Source organism: Muscardinus avellanarius, assembly GCF_963383645.1.
Source record: "Muscardinus avellanarius genome assembly, chromosome: 18".
Taxonomy (NCBI): Eukaryota; Metazoa; Chordata; class Mammalia; order Rodentia; family Gliridae; genus Muscardinus; species Muscardinus avellanarius.
In genome coordinates, this window is record NC_137804.1 from 281,022 (window position 1) to 308,528 (window position 27,507).

The 27,507-nt window shown below is 45.8% G+C and overlaps 1 protein-coding gene across 2 annotated transcripts in view; it reads right to left on the reverse strand.

Moving 5' to 3' along the window:
• Positions 1-2,149: 2,149 nt before the first annotated feature.
• UBP1 (upstream binding protein 1) overlaps positions 2,150-27,507 on the reverse strand; it is a gene marked incomplete at both ends in the record, with an annotated part of 40,918 nt that continues 15,560 nt past the window's right edge. The window contains 14 exons of one of the 2 annotated variants that reach the window (XM_080714852.1): positions 2,150-2,187; positions 3,262-3,313; positions 3,979-4,121; positions 6,718-6,830; positions 7,562-7,652; positions 10,131-10,224; positions 10,432-10,486; positions 14,294-14,397; positions 19,511-19,618; positions 20,047-20,157; positions 20,250-20,402; positions 22,097-22,203; positions 22,780-22,885; positions 26,546-26,622. In XM_080714852.1, the coding sequence (XP_080570978.1) occupies positions 2,150-2,187; positions 3,262-3,313; positions 3,979-4,121; positions 6,718-6,830; positions 7,562-7,652; positions 10,131-10,224; positions 10,432-10,486; positions 14,294-14,397; positions 19,511-19,618; positions 20,047-20,157; positions 20,250-20,402; positions 22,097-22,203; positions 22,780-22,885; positions 26,546-26,622 (1,352 nt within the window). The remainder of the gene's footprint in view (positions 2,188-3,261; positions 3,314-3,978; positions 4,122-6,717; positions 6,831-7,561; positions 7,653-10,130; positions 10,225-10,431; positions 10,487-14,293; positions 14,398-19,510; positions 19,619-20,046; positions 20,158-20,249; positions 20,403-22,096; positions 22,204-22,779; positions 22,886-26,545; positions 26,623-27,507) is intronic. The other variant, XM_080714853.1, reaches the window with a different exon arrangement.

The window sequence follows — 27,507 nt, forward strand, 5'->3', positions numbered from 1 at the left end:
CTCCTCCGTAAGCACAGAACAGTCCTGGGACGCAGCCCCTCGCCTCACGAGAAGGTACAGGAACACACCGCCACGGAAGCCAGCCTCCCCGGCCTGTGTGCGGCGTGCCCAGGTCTGAGCGCTCGGCCCCTTGACTACCTTGACATGAAGCTAGCAAGGACCGAGACTTTAAATGAGACACGTCTGCAAAACAACGGGAAAACATTTATTATGCTGAATGTGTACATCCCACTATTAAAAACAAAGTAGCAAATTTGCTGGTGCCATAATTTAACCTGTTTCACTGGGACAAATGATTTGTTCAATGCCACTCAGTATAATTTCAAGTTTAATGACTTGTATTTTTACCCCACTTCTAAAACCTGATGAGGAATTCAAAATAGCACACAGCATTAAATGACATTTATTGTTCCATAAATCATGAGACCCAGAAGGAATGCTAAGAGACAAACTATCAAATACTCAGGAGTGCAGCCCGCCCCTGCCCAGGTGACCGGCACAGACAGCAAGTGGCCAGGGGCCAAGGGCAGGCCCAGGGGAGCCCCACATCCCACCCCGGCGGACGGTGAGGCCGGGCTTCCTCATAGCAAACACCCCCTTATGAATAAAACATAAAACGCCAAAGACTTTACCCACTCAAGTTTATCTTCTGGGAGAGACTTCTAACTTAAAATGAATCATTCCACCCACCTGAACAAAGGTGAAGATCAAGTAGTACATTCAAGGCCAAAACAGTCGAGCAAAGAAAGGGGTAGAGATGCTCTCATTAAAGGAAGGAGAAGATTTTAAAACTTCAGGCCTCAAAGACGCTAGCTGACGAGCCGAGCGCGGGAAAGTGGAGGGAGGGAGGGAGGGAGGCAGGCAGGCAGGTAGGTCACAGGAGCCGGAAGAGGCAGCCCATAACCAGCAGGGTGTCTATCCGTGATTGTACTGAAGCTCACTATTCGAGGAGACATAAGGATTTCTTTTTGGTACATTTTAGTGTTAGATTTATGATATCTAGTGTGTCCATCAATTACTATTATTTTTGTGTGTGTGAGGTGCTTGGGATTGAACCCAGAGGCATTCTGCCTCCCAGCTACTCTCCCGGACCTATTGTTTATTCTTTACTTTGAAACAGGGTCTCACTAAGTTGCAGAGCCTCACTAAGGAGCTGAAGCTGGTGGCAACCCCATCCTCCTGCCTCAGCCTCCCCAGCCCTGCGTTTACAGTGTGCGCCATCGCGCGGCTCCACCAGCAACTGCACCTTCACTACAGACCCCTCCCACTGTGCCGGGAGCGCCAACAGCAAGGCTTTGCTTCGCCTTACGTCCCTGCTTCCAATGTTGGGGCAGGGATTTAAAAATGTGTAAAACAGGAGGGCATGGGGTAGAGATGGAGAGGGGAGGAACATGAGGAAGAAAACCACATGATTTTAAAAAGCAAGGAGGCTTCAAAAACGGAAATCCAGAAACTAAAATGCTAAAATTGGAAACAGAAGCAAAAAAGGTTTTTCAGTAAATCTGAGAAAGCAAAAGCACAAAAGTCTTTGTACCTATCAGGATTTACACTGATCCTCCCAGCAAGGTACTCCTGATAACGCAGTCTGCTTCAAGCCTCTTCCTGGCTTGGGTCCTCTGGTCTGGCACCATCACAGCAGGCCTCCGTCCTCAGACACGATCTCTTCCGAGAAGGTGCTGAGCCTCTTACCTGACCGCCACCGCCACATCGGCACAGGGCATCTCTCCAGACAGATTCGTGCAGCGGTCTGGCCAGCACTGTCCCATCTCCTCCCCAGGTCAGCACAAGGTCCAGGCAATAAAAGCCAAACTGGCACAGAAAGGTAAATGCCCATGGTAAGTTTTACATTCATTTCCAAACCGCATACAGTGTAAAAAGCCAGGGAAGGCTCGTCTGGGAGCTGCGTCCGCTGGCTCTGCTGGAGGCGGCAGCCACGCCGCTCCTGCGTCCCACGTCCCCGCTCGCGGAGGCGCAGTGGCGGTGCCTGACGGTGAGGTGCCTCTCATACCGCTCATGAGGAAGGTCAACTTGTGTTTTCAATATGAAACATCATAGGGTAAAATCCAATTCCAAGACTCCTTGGATTCAGTCTTCACACACTTTGTGTGACTTTATTTGGTACTGGATCGAGTTCACTCTACTTAAGACATCATTTCAAAATTATGTGGATACCATCATTATTTTCAGCTGCAGAAAAAGAGAGCACTTTTAAAACCAGGCTTAGAAAGTCAAGAGTACCAGAAACTGAAATCTGCAACCCCTACCCCAATTCAGACATTTCCTCCAACTAATTCTGGAGAAAAAAGTTGACTACTTGGCACCAGCTGGACTTCCCTTAGGACACTGTGCACAGTTTAGACAACCCGCCTCTGGGAGCCAGGCTGAGTCTCGGCGGTGCCACGCCACTGGCCGATTCTGTCGGGTGAGGGGAGCAAGAGCCGGAGGCTGAGGGCGAGAATCACCTGCCCGGCGGCTCTCAGCCAGCACCAGCAGTGGCAGCTCCTCTGCCTACAGCGCAGAGCCTAGGCCTCTGGAAGACATGTCCCCTGCCTGGAGAGGTCTCCAGAGTTGTTAGAGTGGAAGGAATCTAATCGTATCACCCTAGGCTGAAGCCCCGCCACTGAATTCCTGATCCACTTCAAATAAACCCCCAGTGACCATCCTCTCCAGCCCCGTGTGCTGGGCCTGCCTCCATTTACCTGGCAGCAGCGCGGCCCCCTTGCAGGACTTCACAGAGCCACGTCCCACGTTGCCCTGGACGCTACCCCATAGCCCGCGTCTCCTCTCTGGAGAAGCCTCTGCACAGCTCGGGTGCCCCTCCCTGATCCCTAAGTGAGCCTGCCCACACTTCCCTACCACTTCACGGCACTTAAAATATCGGGAACTTTGTCTGGGACCACCAGAGCAGGTGTCACCTGGACTAAGAGCTTGGTGTCTGACACAAGGCAAGCCAGTGCTGGCTCAGGACTGACTCCTGTTAAAAATGTGGCTAGCTGGGCCCTGTGACACCTGAATAACCCAGGACTAGGGAGGGTGAGGCAGAAGGATGCGGATTCAAGATCAGCCTCAGCCATTTAGCAAGACCCTGTTTAAAAGTAATAGTAACAGCTCAGAGGTAGAACGCCCTGGGCTCGTTGTGATTCATTTCCCGCCTTTCTCCAAGGCAGCGTTTTCAAGACCGAGCACCAGACCTCCTCACTGCAGGCACGCACTGTCCTGTATGACCCCAGCATTTTCAAGACACGCGTGCACACAAAGTACCTTTGACTGTGGAGAATAAAAAACAACTCTCATCTTGAAAGTTCTGAACCATCTGGAAAAACAAAGATGTGTTAAGTGTAATTAGGATCCAGCTGTCCTTCTGTACTGACTAGCAATGATTCAAAATTGTAAAGGAAAACATCGGTGTCTACCTATTTTTCTGGTATGAGGACAGCTTCGAATGGCCAACACACTTCCTGAAGGCAGGGTGAGATGGTAAAGAAGTTCACCTGCCGCCCCCACCCCCGGGGCCTGAGAGCAGTTGCTGTGTGACCCCTGGGGAGCGTTTCCTGCCAGCTCCCGGGAAGAGCAACTCTCAGTTAAAAACCTGCAGAGTATTCTACTACTGTCTGCCTGTTACTGCACATGCATGTGAGAAGCGAGATGTACATCTAACTTTACGTGTTTAAATGTAAATGGATGGGGGAAGGACATGTCTGTGCCTTGTAACAAGGGACAGAGCCGCCACTGACCTTTGAGCCCCCACCAAGTGACTGAGCTCGGAGGACTCCTGGGGGCCCAAGCCACTTCCCCAACTTGCCGTCCTTATTACCAGGACGCCCGGAACTCTTGGTGATCAAATTTTGACACCCAATTCTTTGAAAACGATTCTAAGTACTTGCAAAAGAGATCACAGGATTCTTCTACAGTTTGACAAAGATATACCTAAAAGCAAAGAGTGATATGAACGGGAAACACGAGGGGCCTGCTCGTTACCTGATCACTAACGAGAATGTGAATGCCAGTGGGACCCTGTCTGTAAACCTGGTTGATTTGCTGGAGAGGAATATTAAACACCAGTGCAAGTTTTCGAGCAACTTCTGAGGCAGCCATTTCTTCCAAATAGATTGCATGGTAAACTGAAATTTAAAAAGAAAAACAACACAGTATTTTACCAATAATCTTTGATCTGCTTTATACATATCTGTATGTAGAACACAGGTTTCAAAGAACCAAAGAAATAAAATTTGAAACTTCTAAGTCAGAACAAATTAACACGTTTTTCCCACCCTTACCACCTTAAAATACTTAACTTACTCACTTGAAATATAAGAATATATTATTTATGCTCACATGTGCGACTTAATAAACATCATCAGTAATCTATGTATAAAAAGGTTAAAGGTTAAGCTGGGCGTGGTGGCGCACGCCTGTAATCCCCGTCGCGCTGGTGTAAAAGACACTGTTTCAAAAATATAAAATAGGTCTGGGAGTGTAGCCCGGAGGTAGAAGGGCTTCCAGGAACCCCAGTACCACCAAAAAAAAAAAAAAAAAAAAAAAAGAAAGAAAAGGTTAAAGGTTTTAATTTTTATGTATATTTTTCTGCAGTGAACATGTCTTATGTTCAAAAATTAAAACAGGGATGGGTTACATACAGTCACAGGGGGATTTTTGTGGGGTAATGGGACTCAAACTTGACTGTGACAATGGCTAAAATTCTGTAAATTTATGAATTACCACTGAATTACATATTATAATGGAAAAAATTTATGATACATAGCTTACACCTATGAAAGGTGTTATTAAAAATAGGTATTTCAGCTGAGTGTGTTGACACGTTTGTAATCCTAGTACTTATAAGTGCTGAGACAAGGAGAATTACAGGTTCGAGGACAGCATCAGCACGTAGCGAGACTCTCATCAACCCAGTGAGACCCTGTCTCCAAATAAAAATAAACTAGGGCTGAGGGTAGATTGCCTCTGGGTTCAAGCCCCAGTGTCCCCCACCCAACACACACAAAGAAGTATTTCTGGCAATATGTAAAAAGAACCCTGGGAGGATAACAGTTTTTCCAGTAACCTTACTACTGGAAATTTATCCTAAGGAATACAAGCTCTCTGTACCAATCCCCACCACACATACCACTAAAAATAACATAGACTATACTCTATTAAAAGTTCAGGATATGGACACTGAAAGCCTGGCTCTCTTTTACAGAAAGGCAAGCCGTCCCAGGGTCTGCATTTCTGGTACATGCAACCACCAGCAGGTGCTGACCGCACAGTGCACACTTATAGTGAGCCCGACTGCTGATGTTCTACTCAATACTGGATTCAAGCCAGATGTGAATCAGGAATATTCTGTCTCCCCAAACAAGCCGAGTTCTCCTTATTGTATGCAGTAATTAGGTATAGAAACCTTTACTAACTATACATTATGAAAAGTTTACAATTTAGAACTAAAATTAGGACCTGTAGAGATGACCCGGAGCCAAGGTTACCAAACCACAGCAGCATGGATCAAATTCCTGCCCTTCATTTATTTTCTAAATAAAATTTATTGGCACATAGCCATACCTATCATTTACATACTGGCTAGTTGAGTAGTCTAGAGGCAGAGTCGAATGTGTATAGGGCTGAAAAGCTGGAAATGTTTATTACTTAGCTTTTTATGGAAAAAAGTTTGCTGACCTTTGACCTAGGGTTAAGGTCTCCACTATTTGCATACACTCTTGTATAAAAACTCACGGTGCACCTTCCAAACAGATCACTCTTAGGCGTGGGGTGTAGCTCATGGTAGAGCACTTGCCAAGGATGCACAAGGCCCTGGATTCAATCCCCAGCACTGCCAGAAATTTTTCAAAATGTACCACTATTGATGATATGCAAGTTATGTACAGAACCTTGGTGATTCACAGAGATCCTTTAAGATTAGGAACCTGTATCTTTAATCTTGGTATTCATGCCTCTGGAGGGTAAAAAACCATACTAAACGGATACGTACATAATTGTTATTGCCGTCTTTCTGATTTTTCAGTAAAATTCTAACCATTAGGTATTTTTCAGAGCTCTCTACCTATTATCAGGGCAAATAATTGCCTCTTAATTATTTTAACACATTGTTTCTTTAAAATTCTGAGCATGATGCCCCTCACTGTGTTTAAAAATGTGAGAATAATATTACCATATACCCACCTTACAAATGAGAAAACATATGGTTTAGAATTAAAATGCTTGCTGTTTTTTAAAAGGCTATATTCAAAGAAAGAAGGACCATGTTTTTATCTCTGCCTTAATCCAGCACTGTACTGTAGAATTCAGACAGACCCTGAGGAGGGACGAGAAGCCGCCGCTTGGCACGGAGCACACGGAGCCTGGTGCCAGGCCCTGCCTGAGGCGAGTCCGCACGCGCAGGGCTATTGCGTGGGACACGGAAGGGTCCCTTCTCTATTTGGTAAAATGGAGGTTATGGGGCTTTTATTTTTGTTAAACCACCAATGTTAGCGTCATCATTTCAATAAGTCTGAGCGTTATGGGGGAAACGGCTGGCAAAACCCTCAAAGCATGCAAGCTGGCCTTTCGGTGGTTAGGTATTTCTGGCATAAAGGGTCATATAACAAGAGACCCAGGGCACGGCAGAAATAGCTGAGAAAGGCTGCGCTCTCCTCTCTTCCCAGCCTCAGTCCTAGAGCCGCTGCCCCGCAAGGAGCAGTGCTGGACGCCCTTGGTACCCACCGTAGGGCGTGCCACCGCTCTCGCCGCCGCCTGCAGCCTGCCGCCGTGCCTGCCCAGGCGCGCCACTTGGCTGCTCCTGGCAGACATAGATGGTTAACCGGGGCCTAACTGACCTGTAACCAGAAGATGCCGAGATGAGCGAGGACAGAAAGCCGCCTTGACACGTGTGCACGTTCTATTTCCTTATGAGAACTGTACGGTGTTATTTCATTATACAAAATAATGTACTAATAAAAATGTAAAACCACACACCTCACACCAGCTATCACAGGTGGTCTAATATGATGATCCAGACTCTAAACCATTGAGATGGTCAGTCAGATGCTGGTCAATTTAAGTTTCAAGAGTAAGTAAGCAATTTAAAAGCAGTAAGAGTCAATTTTAATGGAATTCTTACACCACAAGTCTAGTAATAGCAACGGTACTAGGGGGATCTTAAAAGTAGCACAGTTTACAGTTCTGTCATTTTAATTCACAATTATAAGTTTACAATTTTAATAACTGTTTAACAGTCACGACCTTGAAAACCATAGATTCTGTATAGCTCACCTAAATTAGAAGTTTTGTTTTCTTGGCAACAAACCCAGTCGTCTTCAAGAACTCAGTACTGCCCATGTGCATTGCTACCCGTCTTACAGTCTACCTCTGCCCTCATCAGTGCCTGCATCATATCTGGGCCTGCCTGAAGGTGTACACAAAACAGTCTTCCGGTGAGCACGCCGCTCCGATGCTCGACGGTGCGCACAGGCACACGCCAGCCTAGCATGGAAACACATTCTGCCCAAACCCCCACGCGAGGCGAGGCACAGCCATATTTTACACAAGACGGCCCACAGTATTTTACCTTGACTTCAGTGAATTATAGAGCCGAATTCCATCGGCTGCACCACAGATTTGAACTAAGTCTTCCTTTGTCAGTTTTAATAAGTCGGCACCTGGAGAACAGCAAAAAGTTTCCAGAAATGAAAAAGAACATGTGTAACTTGCTGCTTAACAGTCCTCTCTCTTTATGGTTAAATGTCCTTCAAAACAATGTCAATGCCAAGCATCCTGCACGCGCACGCATCCTCAAAGACAAAGCTGCTTTTCGATATCCTGGAAAGCCTCGCCAGTGTGCAGGCCCCACAGAGCCCTGTTCCCAGTGCTGGTTCTCATTGCGTCCTTTACCTAGTGGTGGGGCTGTGACTATACTTGATTCTGACCCCAGATAAGATGCGTCTTGATATCACCCAGAACAGTCTTTCATTTCACAAGAGAAAGTGGGACTTTCCCTGAGTCACACAGTGAGCTGGGAGCAGAGCGAGGACCAGGCCCCCTGTACATGCAACATGCACGGTTGTGCCAAGCTTCGTAAGGACGCGGTCACAGCGGGCAGCTTGAACAGCAGGGAAGCGCACGTTATTCCCGGTAGGTACAAATGCCAAGGTATCAAGGATTTGCCTTAAAATATGACAGAAACACGCGAGAGCAGTGGAAAGAAGACAACAGAGGTGGGTCTGCTCTGAAGCTGGAGGTGCTATAGTGGGGTCCCTTCATCATATCCTCTCTGCTATGTTAAATGTGTCCAGAGTATTTTTTTACCCTTCTACCAATGTCAAGATGCACTTCCTGGGGGTCAAGATGGCTTCTGGGATGAAGGCAGAGCTCTTATGACAAGTGTCTCCCTCCAAAGGTAACAAGGTAACGGGTTATCTTCCTGTTTCTAAAAGCCCAGATGTCAAAGCCTAATACATTTCTAGTATGTACAAAAAATGAATAAAGAAGCATAACTTCCACGAGACATGAGCCTTAATAGAGTCATTTTATGGAGTCAGGTGAAGAAACAGGCTCTCCTCTCTCCACTGTGGCCCGCAGTCCACACCTCAGAAGCAGCGCTCAGCTGAGACAACAGGTGTATGCACAGCGCACACAGAGACGGACAGATGGCCGCAAGCACAGCCCTTCCTCAAGCGAGTGCCCAGGGGGTGCGCTCCTCGCCATTCGCCATCAGCACCAATGGCCCAGTGGCTAGCTCCCCTCCCTCCCTCCAGAGTGTCCCAGGTGAGGGAAAAGGCCAGAGGCCGAGCCTCGTTACCCCTAGACCTCCAAAGGCTGACCCGGCTGGCCCGACTGCCTCCTTCCCACTGCTGGAAGCTTCTCTGAGGCTGCTTTCTGGCACCTGGCCCCATGGGCTCAAGGTGACCCCACTCCTGCCCCGCTGAGGTTGACAATGTCTAGCGCTTCACACATAAAGGCTTTATTTAACCCTACACAAGTGTGAATCCCGGCTAGCAAATGACTCGTGGGCTTCTGAGACAGCACCACACGGGGATGAGTACTCACTGCACACAACCCTGCACGTGGAGAGGAGACCACATTCTGTGTGAGGCTGAGCGCACATGCGTTCTGTTCTGTAGGAACCAGGCGGCATTCCAACCATCATAGCACCAGGGCGAAAGGAAAGCTCGCTGTACTTCACCGTAAACCAGTGTTTCCCAAGAACATTTAGCCAAGATGTCTTAGAAAGTTTCCCACGGGCAAGGGTCACTGGGCCAATATATGTGGAAGGAGCCGCCCTGCCCAACCCAGTACACCTACTCTTCTCTACCTGGGCCCCACCATACCACCAGGCGCACTGCCCGCACCTTCTCCAAATCCCACCCAGGCACTCCCTGAGCTTACAAGGCAAGAGAACTGACAGTAGAGCATACAACCCACACTGGGCATGCACACAAGTACTGCGCTGATAAGAAGGACCACACTGTACACACACAACACAACTCGGGGGATCTTGAGATCAGGAGACCGAAGGGAAAAAAGCCAATTTCGGGTCACATACTATTATGATTTCATTTATATAACATTCCTGAAATGGCAAAACCAAAAAGACAAGAAAAAGCTGAGTGCTGGAGGAAGGGGCGTGGAAGGGATATAAGGTGCGGCACAGGGAGGCGCATGTGATGAAGCCGAAGTCGTGTCTGCACCGCAGTGGCTCACACGGATATGGGCATGCGCGGACTCGTCGGCCCCACGCAGGACCGGGAGCCTCCCAGCTCTGACACTGCACCACGGCTATGTGAGCAGCCTCACGGGACACCAGGTCAGCTCAGGACTATCTTTGTAGCTTCCTGGAAAGCAGAAACTATTTCCAAATAAACTTAAAGTGAAAGAATATCATATAGAGCTAAATACATATGCACACAAATGGGCGTGGACAAGTTTGGTAGATTTTACCAATGTTAATCTCCTGGCTTTTACAATATAAAATAGCTGTGCAAAATACTCCTGGGAGGCAGTGAGTGACGAACAGATTCACAGGACTTCCCTGTATGTGTGTGTATGTATATATTTCTTTGCAAACTTCATATATGGCTAATAGAGGCACAGAAACAAACAAAACATTCTCTCATGCGTGCACACACACAGAAGCATACCTGAAAAATTAGAAAACAGTCTTGTGTAGGAAGAGAATCTATTTTTGAGCAGCCACTGCTGTGTTTCCTGGGTTGTAGCTGAAGGCTGAATTTGCTATTAACAAAGAAAGTGAACATAAATAGATGAAATTATTCAAGCCAACAAAAAAAATAACCTAAGTCACTGGTATGATCTTCAAAGTTTCAATACCCAAGAACACTGAGTCTGACTACTCAGCAATCCACCTGACGTAGCTCTGTCAGAAATGTGTAAAAGTAGGGCCCTGAACACATCTAATGGCTTTAGGTAAAAGATACTTACTTCACCAGACACCTGCACAACTCCGTCTCCCTGGTGATTTGGGGAAGAAGAATTGCTGGGAAGAAAGAAGAAGGAAGGAAAAATGATTTATACTTTTTTCAAAAATCAAGACACAAAAGGCTACTAAACCAGCTGACTTCAAGGCAACACTGGAGAGAGCTGTGCGTGTGCAGCGGAGCGCAGGCAGCAGGCCATGGTGAGTGTGAGATGAGGACACAGAAGCCCTCTTCGTCTGTGCCTTCCCCTTCTGCTTTCATGAGAAATTCAAGTTCTGTGAAAAAGGGCCCTCCAGTTATACACAGGGGTGCAGAAATATGAAGAAGGATACACATTCATTTTAGTTAGGAAAAACAAGAAATCAGCATAAACAGCTAGCTGGTCGTGGTGGTGCACGCCTGTAATCCTGGTAACTTGGGAGGCTGAGACAGGAGGATCGCAGGTTTGTGGCCAGCCTCAGCAACTTAGCCAGGCCCTCTGTGCCTTAGTGAGACACTTTGAAAAACTGAGAAATAAAATAGCGGAGTGGAGCTCAAAGGAAGGCCCCTAGGTTCAATCCCCAGCGCGTGCGCACACATGTGCACACACACGTGCACACACACACACACACACACACACACACATACACACACAGCTAAAAATAGCTTCAAAACAAGTTATTGTAAGAAAATGGTAAGCCGGGTGTGGAGGTGCACCCTGAAATCCCAGCATTCGGGAGGCTAAGACCGGAGGATCGCGGTTCACGAACAGCCTCAGCTACTTAGTGAGGCCCTCCACAACTTAGTGAGACCCTGTTTCGAAATAAAGAATAAAAAATGGGGCTGGGGGTGTAGCTCATCTCGGAGGTCAAATACCCCTGGGTTCCATCCCCAAACCGCAAAAAAGAAAAAAAAAAAGAAAATAGTAAACTGGGTGTAGTGGTACACGTCTGTAATCCAGCATGTGGGAGGCTGAGACAGGAAGATTTGCAGGTTCGAGGCCAACCTCGGCAACTTAACAAGGCCTTCCGCTACTTACACCCTATTTCAAAATAAAAAATCAAAATAGGGCAGGAGGTGTGGCTCAGAGGTAGAAAGTCCCTGGGTTCAATCCCAAGTATGGAAAACCAAAAATAAAGCCAGGCATGGTGGTCCACACCACCATGGAGGAGCACAGGTTTGAGGCCAGCCTCAGCAACTTAGCAATGCCCTGTTTCAAAGTAAAAAATAAAATTGGCCTGGGAGGAGCTTAGAGGTAGAACGACCTTGGGTTCAATTCCCAGTACCCACCCCCCACAAAACACATCAGCTATATGAAAGAGTATAATGATCCTAAGCAAAAATATTTATCTTCCTTTAACTAAAATTTGAACCCATGATTAATGAGAGTAAACAAACTTGTACCACTATCCTTGTGTTGAAACAGACAAACCTCTCCACTGACAACGGACGCCTCGTGGCTCCTCAGTCACTAGCTTCATTACGCCGACTGATCGCAGCATTCTCCGCTCACTTGACCCCACGCCACTCCCGACAGGGATCTGTCTGTCTGGTCACTTGGGCACACCGGGACACAGCGGTTCTCAGAACTACCCAGGAAGCTCAACCAGCAGGTGCACGAGTTCACAACCGTCTCCAAGGTCACAGAACCTCTAGACTGCTCTGGCTGGCCTGCCCAGGAACCAACAGAGCCTCTCCCACAGCACAGCTGCCCCCGGGCCTCCCAGCCTCTCTGAGCCCACAAGCGCTCTTTCCTCTTAAAGCGCAGTAACCCACAGGAGCACAAGCTGCCTTCCCAGCTTCTGCATCTACACAGGGGAAAGCACAGCTGTGTCTGTTCTTTTGGTCAGCACGATCAGAGTATAAAACAAGAGAACCTTTTCCCTTAAGGTCACAGTTTTCAATTTTCCTTCCACAGTAAAAAACTTCCCAAAAATGGAAATGTTCAGTTCAGAACGACTCCATATTCGTTCTCCAGCAAAGACCCCCAGGAACGGGAGGCCTTCGAGGGCACCTCTGAACCGTCAGGATGCATCAGACCCAAGAGGCTGCTCCCGCCCCACCACCCAGGAGTCTCATTTGCCAGTGGAAGATAGGAAATAAGGAGAGCGCAGCCTGAAGCTCAGTTACTCAAGGACCCGAGGCAGGAAGAGCGGATGTTTGAAGCCAACCTGGGAACTTAAGTGAGATCCTTTCTCCCCCCCAAAAAAATATTTTGGCTGGGAGTGGTGGTGCACGCTTGTAATTCCCGCGCTTGGGAGGCAGACAGGAGGATCACGCAGGTTTTGAAGCCAGCTTTGCTGGCTTAAGAGACCCTGTTTTGAAATAAAAATATAAAAAAAATAGGTCTGGGAATATAACCCGGAGGTAGAAGGGTTTCCAGGAACCCCAGTACCACAAAAAAAAAAAAAAGTGTATACACACACACACACACACACACACACACACACACGTAGTAGTACTGGAGATGGGACCCCAGGGGAGTCAGAAGAGTCTACCTCAGAGCTACACCCCCAGCCATCTTCATTTTTTGATCCGAAGCAGGGTTTCACTAAGTTGATGAGTCTCACTACATGTCGAGGCCATCCTCAAACCGATGACCCTCTTGTCTTAGCCTTTCGAGTATTAAAATTATAGGCATGTATTACAATGCCCAGCTTCAAAATAAAAATGTAAAAGGGCTGGGATGTAGCTTAATGGTAGAGTGCTTGTTGAGCATGCATTACCACTGGGTTCCATCCCCAGGACATCAATAACAATAAAACAAAATAGCTAGATCTATATCCATATGTTAGGCCAAACCTCCTTTAAAGAAAAAAAAGGCCCAATAATAGAATCTAAACCCACAGTATTTTTCTTTTTTGATCGTACTGGGGATTGCATCCAGAGGGCTCCGCCCATGAGGAATATGCCTAGCCCTTTTTAAATTCTGAGACTGGGTCTCACTAAGTTGCCAGATGGCCTTGAGCTAGCAATCCTCTTGCCTCAGCCTGAGTAACTGGGATTAAAATTATACATCGCCACACCTGGCTAAACCACAGTTTTTTGTTTTTGTGGTACTAGAATTTGAACCCAGGGACATTCTACCTCTGAGCTACACCCACTTTTCATTTTTTAATGTTGAAACAGGGTCCTGCTAAGTTGCCACGCCTGGTCTTGAACCTACGAACCTCCCGTTTCAGCCTCCCAAGCACTGAGATTACAAGTGTGTGTCCAGCTTAACTAAATCTTTAGAAACTGAAAGCCCTTTAATTTAAAGTTCAATAAAAAATAGTATCTGTTGAGAGAGAAAAGAAATTGGTCAGAAATTAACCCATTTGATATAACAAACATTAAAGACTAATGTCCTCTGTAATAAATATAATCCTCACTTTTTTGGATGGAACCCAGGGGCCTTCTACCTCTGGGCCACACCCCCTCACTGATGTCATTTTTTTATTTTGAAACATAGTTTCCCTAAGTTGCTGAGGCTGGCTTCGAACCTGTGATCCTCCTGTCTCAGCCTCCCAAGTACTGGGATGATAAGCGTGTGCCACCACACCTGGCTATAATCTTTACATATTAAGGTCAAAGCTTTATCTTAACAACTCACCCTATCTGTGCCTGTGAACCCCATTACCACTACACCTTTAATCTTGCAAAGACAGTATCTTGGCTATATCTTGAAACTGCCCCTTCCTAGATCAGCAGAGCTGTGCAGCCGTGAGGCGTGGGCTAGCTGCAGCCAGGCAGTCAGCGGGAAGCGACGGCCGTCCACGGGCACAGGCTACTCCCCGCCGCTGCACACTTCAGACGCACGGAGTACCCGGTGGTCACAATGGAGAGGATGGGGCCTGAAGGAGCGTGAGCACGGTGAGCGCAGGCACATGATGACACAAACCAGATACCTGTCTGGGACACTGCACGTGCTCTGCTGGGAGGAGGTGAACGTGGGCGCGGGTGAAGGGCTGGTATTCGCATAGGTGGTGGGGGTATCAGGCCATGGAGAGCACTGAGGATAAAAGCAGAAATGAATTAATGAGATGCCTTTTAAGTAGGTGGAAGAAACACTTCTGTAATTCACTCTTTAGTCTGACCAAATATAAGATTATAAAAGGAAAGACGTCTGACCCTCATCATGTACCCTCAGACAAGTCAAATTCACCTGCTGCGTGCGTCTAGACACTGACTAATCTTAGAGAAGGCCGGATGACAGCAGCTAACATTCACAAGGCATTTTAGATACACACTTCAGCAGAATTTGCTTTCACCTCCCTTTTTACCAGCACCCTGTGTCAATCCCCAACAGGCACCTAGCAAGGTCTGACAGCAGCAGAGACAAGAAAGGGTTCCCGAGAAAGCTCTGATGTCCCATGATGGCCTGGGCAGGGCCGTGCTCTGGCCAAGAGGCAGCTGCACCAGCTCCCCTAACATCAATAATCCCCAACTTAGACATCACAGGACATCAGCCGTCCCCATCTGCCCACATGTGTATTTAGTTATGCTTTCTGGAAGGGATACAGTGAATTTCTGCATTTCTCAGACCAGAGATAAAAGCAAAGACACAGGTCACACTAATTAGGAGAGTTGGAAAAGCCAGTCCAGTCATGCTGAGCAGACCAGGAAGTCCCAAATAGAAGTCTCCATCCCTGAAGGATGGGAGGAGTCCAATTCCCCAAGTACCCTTTCTACAGCTACAATCTGTTGAGGATGCTGTCAGTTTCAGGCTCCTCTTTTATCACCCCTCCCCTACTTTACAAAAGAAAGGCATCATATCTAATCACAGCTCTGGGGTCTTAGGACTATCCAAAGACACCAGTGTAGTTACAAAGAAAGCACATGATCTGATAAGAACGCTCTTCTCTACTCAGGGTGTTTTCAATTCTTTGCTTTCAAAGTAATTCAGGAGGACCTATTGTCAGCTGGCATGTGCTAAAACCATCTAGACCATACAAAAAGATTTTTCACTGGGATTCTTGGCAGGTGATTCCAAGAGAGTGCCATGTCTTTTAAAGACACTGCTTAAAAAAAGAAAAATTATCAAAGTATTTCCATCATTACAAATAACTATGTATCAGAATGTGTATGATTTGTCTTTTCATAAACTGTTACTATAATATGTTTTAAATTCCTGAGTCAAGAGTCTGTGGTAAACTGGGTGTGGTGGCACACACTTGTAATCCCAGTACTTAGAAGGCTGAGACAGGAGGATCCCAGGTTCAATCCTCAGCAATTTAGTGAGGCTCTCAACAACTTAGTGAGATTCTGTTTCAAAATAAAAAATAAAATAGGGCTGGGGATGTAGCTTAGAGGTAAAACACTACAGGGTTCAATTCCCTATATCACAATATATAAATAAAAATAAAAAAGGGACAGCGGGTATGGTGCAGCATGCTTATAATCCTAGTATTTTGGAGGCTGAGACAGGAGAATTGCAGGTTTGCGGCAAGCCTCAACAACTTGTGAGGCCCTCTGTAACTTAGTGAGACCCTGTTTCAAAATAAAGAATAAAAAATTGGGCTGGGAGTGGAGCTCAGAGGCAGAATGCCATGAGATTCCATCCCTAAGAATACACACACACATACATCTATGATAATAGGAAGTTTTTAAAATTAAATTTTAACTAGGGTGATCATTAAAAGACTTTCAGAAAGCCGGGCGTGGTGGCACACGTTTTTAAGTCCAGCATTTGGTAGGCAGAGACTGGAGAATCGAGGTTCAGGAACATCCTAAGCAACTTAGCGAGGTCCTTCGCAACTCAGCGAGACCCTGTTTTAAAATAAAAAGATTATCCACATAAAAACAAATAAATAAATGAATAAACAAACAAACAAACAAATAAATAAAAAGACTAAAAAAAAAAAAAAAAAAAACTAGGGCTGGAGGTGTAGCTCAGAGGTACAATGCCCCTGGGTTCCATCTCCGGTACCACACAAACTTTCAGAGCCAGACATGGTATCTATCACATGCTTGTAATACAAGCACTTGGGGATCTGAGACAGGAGGATCACAGGTATACAGCCAGCCTCAGCTACTTAGTGAGGCCCTCTGCAACTTAGTGAGATCCTGTTTCAAAATAAAGAGTTAAAAATAGGGCTGGGGAGCCGGGCATGGTGGCGCACGCTTTTAATCCCAGCATTTGGGAGGCTGAGACTGGAGGATCATGGTTCGCGGACAAACTCAGCTATTTAGAGAGGCCCTCTACAACTTAAGTGAGACCGTTTCAAAATAAAGGGCGTGTAGCTCGGAGGTTGGATGCCCCTGGATTCCACCCCCAGACCCGCAAAAAAAAACAAAAAGAAAAGAAAAGAAAAGAAAAGAAAAGAAAAGAAAAGAAAAGAAAAGAAAAGAAAAAGGCTGGGGTGTAGTTCAGAGGTAGAATGCGCCTGGGTTCAATCTCCAGTACTGCCAAAAAAAAAAAAAAAAAAAATCATTTTACACCACAATGCCCATCCTTTAGAACAAGGGCCTTTGCTGTCCTCCCCACCTCAGTGTCACCTCACAGCGTTACAGCTCGCAAGCTGGCGGCACGTCCAGTCCCTGTGGGCGCCATACACTCACACTGGAAGGGCTTCCCGCAGCACCATCCTCTTCACCCAACACGAGATGCCACAGCACCGCACACACGTCTGGATCACATAAAAGTGGGGTGGTGGGACCCAGAGCACTGCCTCTAGGCTACGCCCCAGCCCTTTCTTTGTATTTTTATCTTGAAACAGGGTCTGAATCCCTAAACCTTAGGCTCTCTTGCCTTCGCCCCTCAACTACTGGGATTATAGGCATACATCACCAAACCAGCTAAATCATGAACAATTTTAATATTAAAAAATACTGAACTCCAAATTTGCTTTGGTCATTACTGCCAGCTTCTTGAGAAAATGAAGCGTCATAGTAAGAGCGAGATCAAGCTGACTCACTCTCCATACACACACCCACTCCATGTTTACACTTTAGACTTTAACAGTGGAGAGTGCTGTAGTTTTCTTTTGGTGGTGCAGTGGGTAGAACCCAGGGCCTCGTACATTCTAAGCAAGTACTCTGCCACTGAGCCTCACCCCAGCACAGCAGTGCTGTCAAAGCTGAGCAGTGGTGTGGTGCCTGTGTTCCTCAAGACAGTCTATGTAAAGGCTCTAACAAAGGCCTGCGTTCCTATGGTTATAGTTTCAGTACACTGCGAATGTACATGAAAGAATGGTGATCCACTTCAGTCTGCAAAAACTGCCAGCCCTGGTGTGAGCCAATCAAAAACCAAGACACACTGCGGTTTCTGTTGTGCAGTATCTCCTGAGAACCACGCAGCAACTCTTCAGTGTGGAAGCACTGCCCTCAGCACCCTTTCACGTAAGTCTGCACATTCCATAAAGCTGACTCAAAGCCAGCTTTAAGAAATACTGGCCTTCCTTTGTAGGCATCTGAACAAATATATTAAAAATGTGCTGCAGACTTTTTTTTTAATGGATTAAGCTGAACTCTGCTTTTTAAAAACAGTTTTCCCAGATGAGCCCTCACCACCTGTAGAAGCACCTTACCCACACCAAACGCAGCCAGAGCAGTAAGCAACGCTCTAGGAAGATGCGAAATCCCAGGCCAGGGAACTGCTGACGTTTTGCACACTTTTAGATTTGAGTTAAGAATCATTAAGAATTTACCAACAACTTTCTCCTCTTCAGATTAGCTCCGAGCTGTAATAGACTTATTTATGAATTACTATTTCTTTACACTGCCTAAAAGTGTTCGTAACAGGGGGACGAAAGTGATTTGTGTTACGCAGATCTCCCAAAAGAAATTGACTAAGAACATCTGTGGGTCTCCAGCCAGGGAATCAGAAGAGGACAAGAGTATCAATTGGAGAAAGAGTATTCAGTGGTTCCAAAAGCGTTTGACTTAAAATTTAAAAAGCAGTTTAGCTGGGTGTGGTAGTGCACACTTGTAATCCCAGCTTTCGGGAAGTGGAGACTGGAGGATCGCAGTGCGCAGACAGCCTCAGCTACTTAAGCGAGGCACTTCGCAACTCAGTAAGATCCTGCTTCAAAATAAATAAATAAATAAATAAATAGACTAAAAAATAGGGGTAGGGGTGTAGCTCAGAAGTAGAATGCCCCTGGGTTCCATTCCTAGTAATAAAAAAAGTATACCCTGACTTTAAAAATAAAAAAAGACTAAAATCAGTATCAATACATAAAGAAGCATTTAACAGAGCTTTGGTCCACGCTTGAAACTGGAGGTGGAATTCCTGCATAGAGCCGGTGACAGTGGCTGTCGGACTACAACTCACCACAAATACGTGTGGAGTGCAATGACAGTTCTTAGCACCTTAGCAAGGCAAACACTGTGAGAGTGAAGACTGTACTCAATGGCTCTGTAAACTCTGAGGCTGTGTTGTACTTACTGCATGTACACAGCTGATCTAAGTCTGTACCTTTGTGGACTACTAGATGAGGAGTCATGTCATAAACAAAGATGTGTCACACTTCGTGTGATAAAGCTCAGCTCCACCACACCCTCCCGACTGCACGCTGGGGGACGCAGGGTTAACACGACTTTGACCTGAGCAGTAAGTCACAAGGCAGGGCCCAGTGGGGGACACTAGTGCAGTCAGTGTTTCTTCACCAGCGCTGCAAGGGGCTTTTAAGAGCACAGACAGACGCACATTCTTATGCTGCATGCAGGAAGAGGGATGTGAGTACTGCACACGTTAATATCAAGCTTGCTGCCATCACTGAAGTATACACAAAATTTTCTTAACAGATATACACATGAGAAAGCAACATCTTTTTTAATTACATAAAAATGATTACTACTTAAAAAGAAGGAATTTCCAAATTCAGTGCTCTTGAAGGAGGTGTGTGTGAAGGACAAAGGAGGAAGGGGGGGACCACATATCTCTGAATGTCTTCTTTTCCCCTCCAAAACCACCCCATATGGTCAACATCGTCCTTGCTTTGTTTTAAAGTGTTAGATTTAGGAAGTTTTCCTCAGTGAGGAACAAACAGAAAGCAGGAAGTCTAAACAAAAGCAAATCGAATCAAGACATGGACGTCAAGAACAGTTTTGGCTTTACTTTTCGGTGGGAGCTGGTCCTATATCTAACACTGCACAAGGAAAAGAGAAGCAGAAGCCCTTACACTGCCTCGCTTTGCCAGAGAGTCACCGCAGTCTGCTGGCAAAGTCCGCTTGCTGGACTTTTTCTGCTCATGTTCAACTGCATCTTCAATTATAGGCTCAAGCCTCATCTGGACAAACACCAAAGATTGGGGTCAATGTCTTTTCATTATACAGAGAAAGATCTCATACCCTGCTGCATGTCTCTGCAGTCCAATTAAACAAATGGATTACTAACAGGATTCAAAGTTAAAGGAAATGCAAAACCCCAGCAGTGACAAGTGGACATCCTAGGCCCCATTTAATCTTTGCCAACTTCAAGGTTTAAGGTCTGTTTCTGAGACCTGATTGGGATTTCAGCATCTTCATTCAAGATCCCACCCAGGCAACTAATCCATAAAAAATCCCAAATGCAATTATTTCCCCACAAATTCCTCAAAGAATATCATGTCATGCTACCACCCAATCTTCCCCACCCCTTCGTTGTGAATCATCTGAGAGGCAGCGCCAATAAGCAGACCTCTGCTCTCTTCCAGAACCAAGCACCATGTCACATTACCTCTGTGAGGACTGTGGTATCGTAGGACGGCTGATACTTTTCTTTTTCATGAGCTGTTCTTTTCTCCATCTTTTCTCGATCAGTTTTTTGTTTCCTATCTGCACCCTTAGGCTGAAAAACAAGAGTATTTCATTCATCGGGCAGCAAACAGCTTTGCAAGCCACACTGCACCCCAACAGCTGTCAGCCTGGTTTCCATCTTACCTTGAACACTTTGATTTGGCAGCTAGCGGAGTGAAGATGATCTGTGTACTCCCCATTTTCATTCTGCTTAAAGGTGTCAACCTGGATCCGAAAAGGTACCCCCTTCTCCCCTCCATGCTTCCGCGGAGTGAACTCTGTGCTGATGCAGTGCACCTATAAAACAACTCCAGCTGAAGTGCTCTGAGGTCCTGCCCACCGACTGCCTTTCTACTCCACACTACACTCAGATTCTTGCAAAGAACCCCACAAAGCAGCCAAATTATCTCTCATGAATTCCTTGAGGTCTTAAGGCCATCTAGTAATTCTGGACTCGCTGAGAACAAGTTCATCTCCATTACAGCCTCCCTCCTCTAATGTAGCACCTGCTCCAGCGGGGGACAACAGTACAGTGGCGTAGAAGGCACAGCACCGGCTCTCAGGGCCGGGTCTGCAGCCTCGCTCGGTCCGGGCAGTCTGTGGCCTGCCCTCTACTGCCAGTGCCCGTTCTGGACAGCCAACTGTCTTACTATTGCCCCTGCACACATCGACCCGTGACGGCGTGCCTGGGGCAGTTCTACCACCCAGAAAGCCACCTTATCCTTCCTGTCTCCATTCTAGACTCTCCAGGTCAGCCCTTCAGGGTCTACTCAGGACCCTGTACTCATCAATACACCTCCTCCACTCTTGTCTGAATGCCAGCAGGGAAAACAGCCTTCGGGTACCATACAGAGCAAGTAACGGCGTTTCTGCTGGCTACACATACCCTCTTCAAACAACTTGCCCGTGAACATTGACCTCCGCACAGCCCGAGATCCTCAAGTTCTGGTTTGCGGTCACTTCATTCTCTACATAACTGGTTATGCTACTGGACAAACACACCAACAGCACGAGAAAATATTCAACTAAACTCAAGCACGTCAGCAGGTGTGGTGGTACACACCTACAATCCCAACAATCGGGGGCTGAGACAGGAAGACTGTAGGTTAAAGGACAGTCCCAACAAGTGAGACTCATCAACCTAGCGAGAGTCTATGTGCAAATAAAAATACAACAGGGGCCGGGAGTGTAGCTCAGAGGTAGAGCTGCTCTGGGTTCAATCGCCATGCCACACACGCACACAAAAATAACCATGTGCCAGTGATTATCAACCAATGGGAATGTTTGATAGGCCACTAAAGAGCACAAAACCAATGATTTTATCAGTCGATGCAAACCATGGGCTACTTAGACTGGTCAGAAATGTAATGGTTTTCCTTTTTTATATGGAGATTACCTACTCAAGTAGTTGAAATTCCACCACTTACAAATATGAACATACTAAGTATTAGAATTACTGTTGTTTTAAAAATATATAAAGATACTATAATGTTGCTTTTAAAATTTATCTCTTAGATATACATGGTATTACACTGACATGAACCATACCTGGGATTTGTTTTAAAGCGTGCCAACAATAACCAAAAGGGGAACTACTAAAACTGCTGAAGCCAGGCGAAGGGCACATGGAAAATTTGTTACTGAATTTGTGAGAATTTGAAACTTTTATGTGTAAAAAGAATTTTAAAACCTCAAACTTTTTTCAATCATCTTTCTAAACTGTGGCTTTTGTTCAAGAGTAATACTCTCAAATTTTGATTATTGTGACTGATGACAAAAACAATTTGAATAATGCTTCACGTTATCATAGTCTATGTACATCTATAAACATGACACACTGGTAGAGTAAATCATTTTAACTGTGCATAAGAAGACACTACATGATAGTTCAAATAAGCATTTTTTAAAAACTGGTATCTGGTGTCAAAAACTCACTCTTACTATGACCAACAGTCGAGCAGTATGTTTCTAAATAATGTAACACTCCAAACCTGGATGAAAGCAGACGTGCGCTTGGCAGGGTCCCACAGAAACTCCACCGCGTTTAACTGGCTTGGATTTGTCCTCGTGTCAATTATTCCCACAGACATTGGAATATCTGTTTTTTAAAAAGAAGTTACATAAAAATGCATCCACTTTAAATACTTTTAAATGTACAACTTGAGCTGGGTGTGGTGGCATGTGCCTGCAGTCCTGGCTACTGGGGAGGCTGAAGCAGGAGGAATGCTCGAGCCTGGGGTTGAAGACCAGCCTGGGCAACGTAGCGAGGCTCCCTCAACAGAAACAAAAACAACTTAAAACTCAATGTATTATGTTAAAGGAAATAAATACATCCCTGGTGAGCGTTTTCCTCCAGTCTTCTCCGAGGTGAAACTTGTCTTCAGTATCTAAATCTGCCTGACAAGACTCCTAGCTTCTCCTGACATGGTCTACATTTCACCTTACTAAGAATATGATGGACGGTGCCAACGGAGGAGCGCACAGTTTCAAAATAATAAAATTCCTGATTCGGGCTAGTTAAGCACTAAAAAGCTACTTTGCAATAGAAGTCAAAGCCACCCTCTCAGGAGGATCTACTACCACCAAAAGCCTCCACACAATTACACGTGAGCAGCACACAAGCGGGCAAGCTGGGCACCCTCGATCTCCGTGGTCCTCTGACCACCGCCTGTACCTAGATCGAGAAGTCTGTCTCCCGGGCGATTCCACTTCCAACCTTCAAGTTGCTGGTGCTCGGTATACTGCAGCCGTCTGTCATGGAACACAACCCTTATGATGCTCTATGGAACAAGGGGATGAGTACTTTGAGACCGCTCAGCAAGCATGCAAAGGCATTTCACTTATTATTAGCCTATAGCACAGGCATACAAAAACACTCGGCTCTACACATTCTACTGAGAGAACTTTTCTACTCTTGCAAACCTGAATTACGATGCACTTCATTGGTGCGAAATGTCCCAAGAAAGCTAACAACAGCTTAATTAACCCGGCCATGCCAACTTAGTCTCACAGGGATTTTAATTAGCTGGCCTGAAGTATTTTAAACACTAAGGTCTTTCTCCTACTCAGAGAACTGCCTAGAAAGCCAGTTTGTTTTCACTGACAAATGACAATGACAACTGCTTCAGAACTGACTTTATTCAGTACTTTGATGGAAACTTAATTTGGGCATTTGGTCCTAACATCAAAGTTGTTATAGTTTTCTCCGATCACCAAATAGTTCTGAATGATGAGCTGAGTTCAAAACATGAATTAAAGCAAGGCGTGGTGGCACACGCTCATAGTCCCAGCATTTGGGAGGCTGAGACCCAAGGATCACAGTTTGTGGACAGCCTCACTCAGCTACTTAGTGAGGCTCTCTGCAACTTAGTGAGACCCTGTTTTAAATAAAGAATAAAAAAATAGGGCAGGGAGTGTAGCTTGGAGGTCAAATGCCCCTGGGTTTCATCCCCAGACCCACAAAAAAACATGAATTAGTAAATTTTATAATCCAGAAAATACACAAAAAGTGCAAGCCGGGCGTGGTGGCGCACGCTTGTGATCCCAGCATTCGGGAGGCTGAGACTGGAGGATCGAGGTTCGCGGACAGCCTCAGCTACTTAGTGAGGCTCTCTGCAGCTCAGTGAGACCTGGTTTCAAAATAACGAATAAAAAATAGGGTAGGGGCTGTAGCTCAGAGGTCGAATGCCCCTGGGTTCCATCCCCAGACCCGCAAAAAAAAAAAAAAAGTGCAAAATAGTTCAAAATTAGTAAATTGTTGGAAACTGTTGATAGAATTTATGAGAGCTGATAGCAGAGATGTGTTTCTTATAGAGAGACAGACAAACTCATCATACTGTTCTGTTTTTCTGGATATGTTCAAATTACACCATAATAACAAGTTAACCAAATTGTTCTAACATTTTTGGACCTCAGCACAGAACTTATCAAGTACTACTTAATTCACTGCAGAATCTATAATTTAAACAATTTTTTCAGGACGCAACCAGATAGGGGGCCACCCTCTCGCCCGCCACGCAGCGCACATTTGTGGGGAACCTGGTGCTAAATCATCTGTAGATGACCTCCTTCTGGGTCAGGGTTTCATTTGTAGCAGCGCAGATCCCTTGATGCAATCTACTGAAAGCCAGCTCTTGACACACCAAAAACTAACAAATTATTCAGCCAGGCACAGTGGTGCATGCCGAACACCAGCACTTGGGAAGCTCAGACAGGAGGATTGCAGGTTTAAGGACAGCCTCGGCAACTTGGCAAGACCCTGAGCAACCTAGTAAAAACCTACTTCAGAATAAAAAGGATTGGGGGCATAGTCCAATGACAGAATGCCCTGGATTCAATCTCCAGGACCAAAAAACAAAACAAAAACGTTCAACCCTTTGACCTTCATCTCTCTCTCTCTCCCTCTCCCTCTCCCTCCCTCTCTCTCTCTGGGAATGGGACAGCTCACTGAGAACACTTGCTTAACAATTGTGTACAATTGGCAGATGTATCCAAAGGCGACCTTGGGAGCAAATCCATGACGCTCCTAGGCTTCCGAAACTAAGCTCCAAATGGTTAGTGTGGCTCCCTGATCAATCCGTAAACAGCTATCATTAGACCCAGGCAGAAGCTAATCCAAGTAGGGCCAGCTCACAAGAACAAGACCGGGGCTGAACCCAGGCCATACCTCTGAGCTGCACCCCATAAAATTTTATTTCAAAAATTTAAAACGTTTGCCGGGCGCGGTGGCGCACACTTGTAATCCCCACGCTTGGGAGGCAGAGACAGGAGGATCGGCTTAGGAGACCCTGTTTCCAAATACAAATATAAAAATAGGTCTGGGAGTGTAGCCCGGAGGTAGAAGGGCTTCCAGGAACCCCAGTACCACAAAAAAAGAAAAAAAATTAAAACGTTTATTTAAAAAAAAATGTTTATTTATTTATTTTTGGATGTGGGGATGGAATCCAGGGCATTCAACCCCTCTGAGCTACAGCCCCTGGCCTATTTTTATTCTTTATTTTTTTAAACAGGGTCTCACTAAGTTACAGAGGGCCTCACTAAGTAGCTGAGGCTGTCCGCAAACCACAATCCTCCAGTCTCAGCCTCCCAAATGCTGGGATTAAAAGCGTGTGCCACCACACCCGGCTAAAAGTTCATTTTTTTAATTTTAAAACAGGCTCTAAGTTTGGAGGGTTTCACTAAGTTACTGAGACTGGCTGTGAACCTGCAATCCTCCTGTCTCAGCCTCCCAAATACTAGGATTACAGGCATGTGCCACTACACCTGGCTACAGCAACTTTTTAAAACAGCGGATCCAAGCCGGGCATGGTAGCACACGCTTGTAATCCCAGCGTTCGGGAGGCTGAGACTGGAGGATCATGGTTTCTGGACAGCCTCAGCTACTTAGTGAGGCCCTCCACAACTTAGTGAGACCCTGTTTCAAAATAAAGAATAAAAAATAGAGCAGAGGGTGTAGCTTGGAGGTCAGATGCCCTGGGTTCCATCTCCAGACCCGCAAAACAAAAACAAAAACAAAATCAGTGGATCTGATGCATGTTTGCTTTGGGCCATAAAGCCAAGAGAAGGCGATCTGACCCATTGTCTATGCAAATGACCAACACCTTGCTGATGGTACACAGGCATAAAACTTTCTCATTTGGCTCCAAGTGTGTCAGAAGGGAATCAGGGGCTTACTCTAAGCTGGTAGGACAGTGACCCAAGGAGACCGGCCTCCACTTTCCCTCAGGGAGAGGGGAGATGTAAGCTCACCCTTCCACAGGAATACAATTTTTGTTTCTGAAAGTGAAGAGTACTGGAATATTCCAAAGGCTCAGATCTCAGGCCTGCAGGCACCGGGCAGGCTGGCTTTCCCAGTTAGCATACCAAACTTAGACTGCCTACACCCAGCAGCCTGAGCAGCCATTCCTTCCACCAGGCTGCCTCTCTCCTGCTTGCCCTCTGCAATGACAGGTCTGCAGAGGGAGAGTTTTCCCAATGGCATGTCTCCTCATCCTAAGGCCATGCTGTGCCGCTGTGGGAAACGGAAAGGATCAGGAAAGCTCACGCCTGCGTGCCTCTTGTTAACACTCGAGGCTCACCATTCCCAAGCAATCTTCCATAAACCCTGCCCTGAATGCTGTGGAATTTATTTATTTATTTACTGTGTGGTACTGGGGTGGAACCCAGGGGCTTTCTACCTCCAGGCTACACTCCCAGCACTATTTTATACTTTATTTGGAAACAGGGTCTAAATTGCTGAGAGCCTAAGTAGCTGAGGCTGGCTTCGAACCTGCGCGATCCTCCTGTCTCAGCCTCCCAAGCGCTGGGATTACAAGCGTGCGCCACCACGCTCAGCTTCTGAAGTGAAATTTAAAAATTTCCAATAAGGACTCTTACAGAAAAACTGCTACTTTCTTCAACTGCTGCAGCTTCTTTCACAGATTAAAGCAGACTGTGCTCACCTTCACCAATTTCCCACCGATCTCCGGCATATCTCCCATTTTCCGATTATCCAGCATCCGAATTTCATAAGACTGACCTATTTAAAGAAATTATGTATCAAAACAATGTTACAAATAATTATGTTCAACATAATTTAACTGCTTCTCAGAACAGTTAAATTTGCCAGAGACGCAAAATTCAGGTTGCGCTTTCTCTCCCTGCAACTCATACCACCCTTTCCTTCTTGGATCATGACAGAAGACCGAAGTTTCCCTGCCAGTCTACTTTCACCTGCCACCCTCTCACACTGTGCTTCTTTTCTTGAATTATGCATGTATGCATATTATCTGAGCACTTTTGAGATATAACTTCTATACTATAAAATGCACCCTTTTATAATAACTGCTCTTTAGTATGTTCAGAGTTATGCAATCATCATACCACTAACAATTTTAGAACATTCTCATCATCCTAAAAAGAATCCACACTCATTAGCAGTTACCCCCCGCCCCCCGCAGAGCCATTAATCTACTTCTGTGTCTAGGGACACTTCATATGAATAGAATCGTATGTACTTTTTGTGACTGGCTTCCCTTACTCAACATAACTTCACTCCTTTTTATTGCCAAGTGATATTCTACTGCATGAACCAAATTTTGTTTATTCATTCATCAGTTGATAAACATTTGGGTTGTTTCTACTTTGGGGCTACAATAAACAATACTATAAACATCAGTGCACAGGTTTTTGTAGGGACCAAGGTTATTTTGTTTTCTGGTGCTGGGACCAGAACCAGGGCCTTGTACACGTATCAGGGCAATACTTTACTGCTTAGCTACACTCCGGTCCACAAGACCACTTTTTAATCCTTGAGACGTTTCCCTGTGTCTCATGAACACAAGTCACATTTTCCTACTGCTCAATTAGTGTCCATAAAAAACAACAAAATGATATTCACACACCAAGAAAATTTAAAAAATAA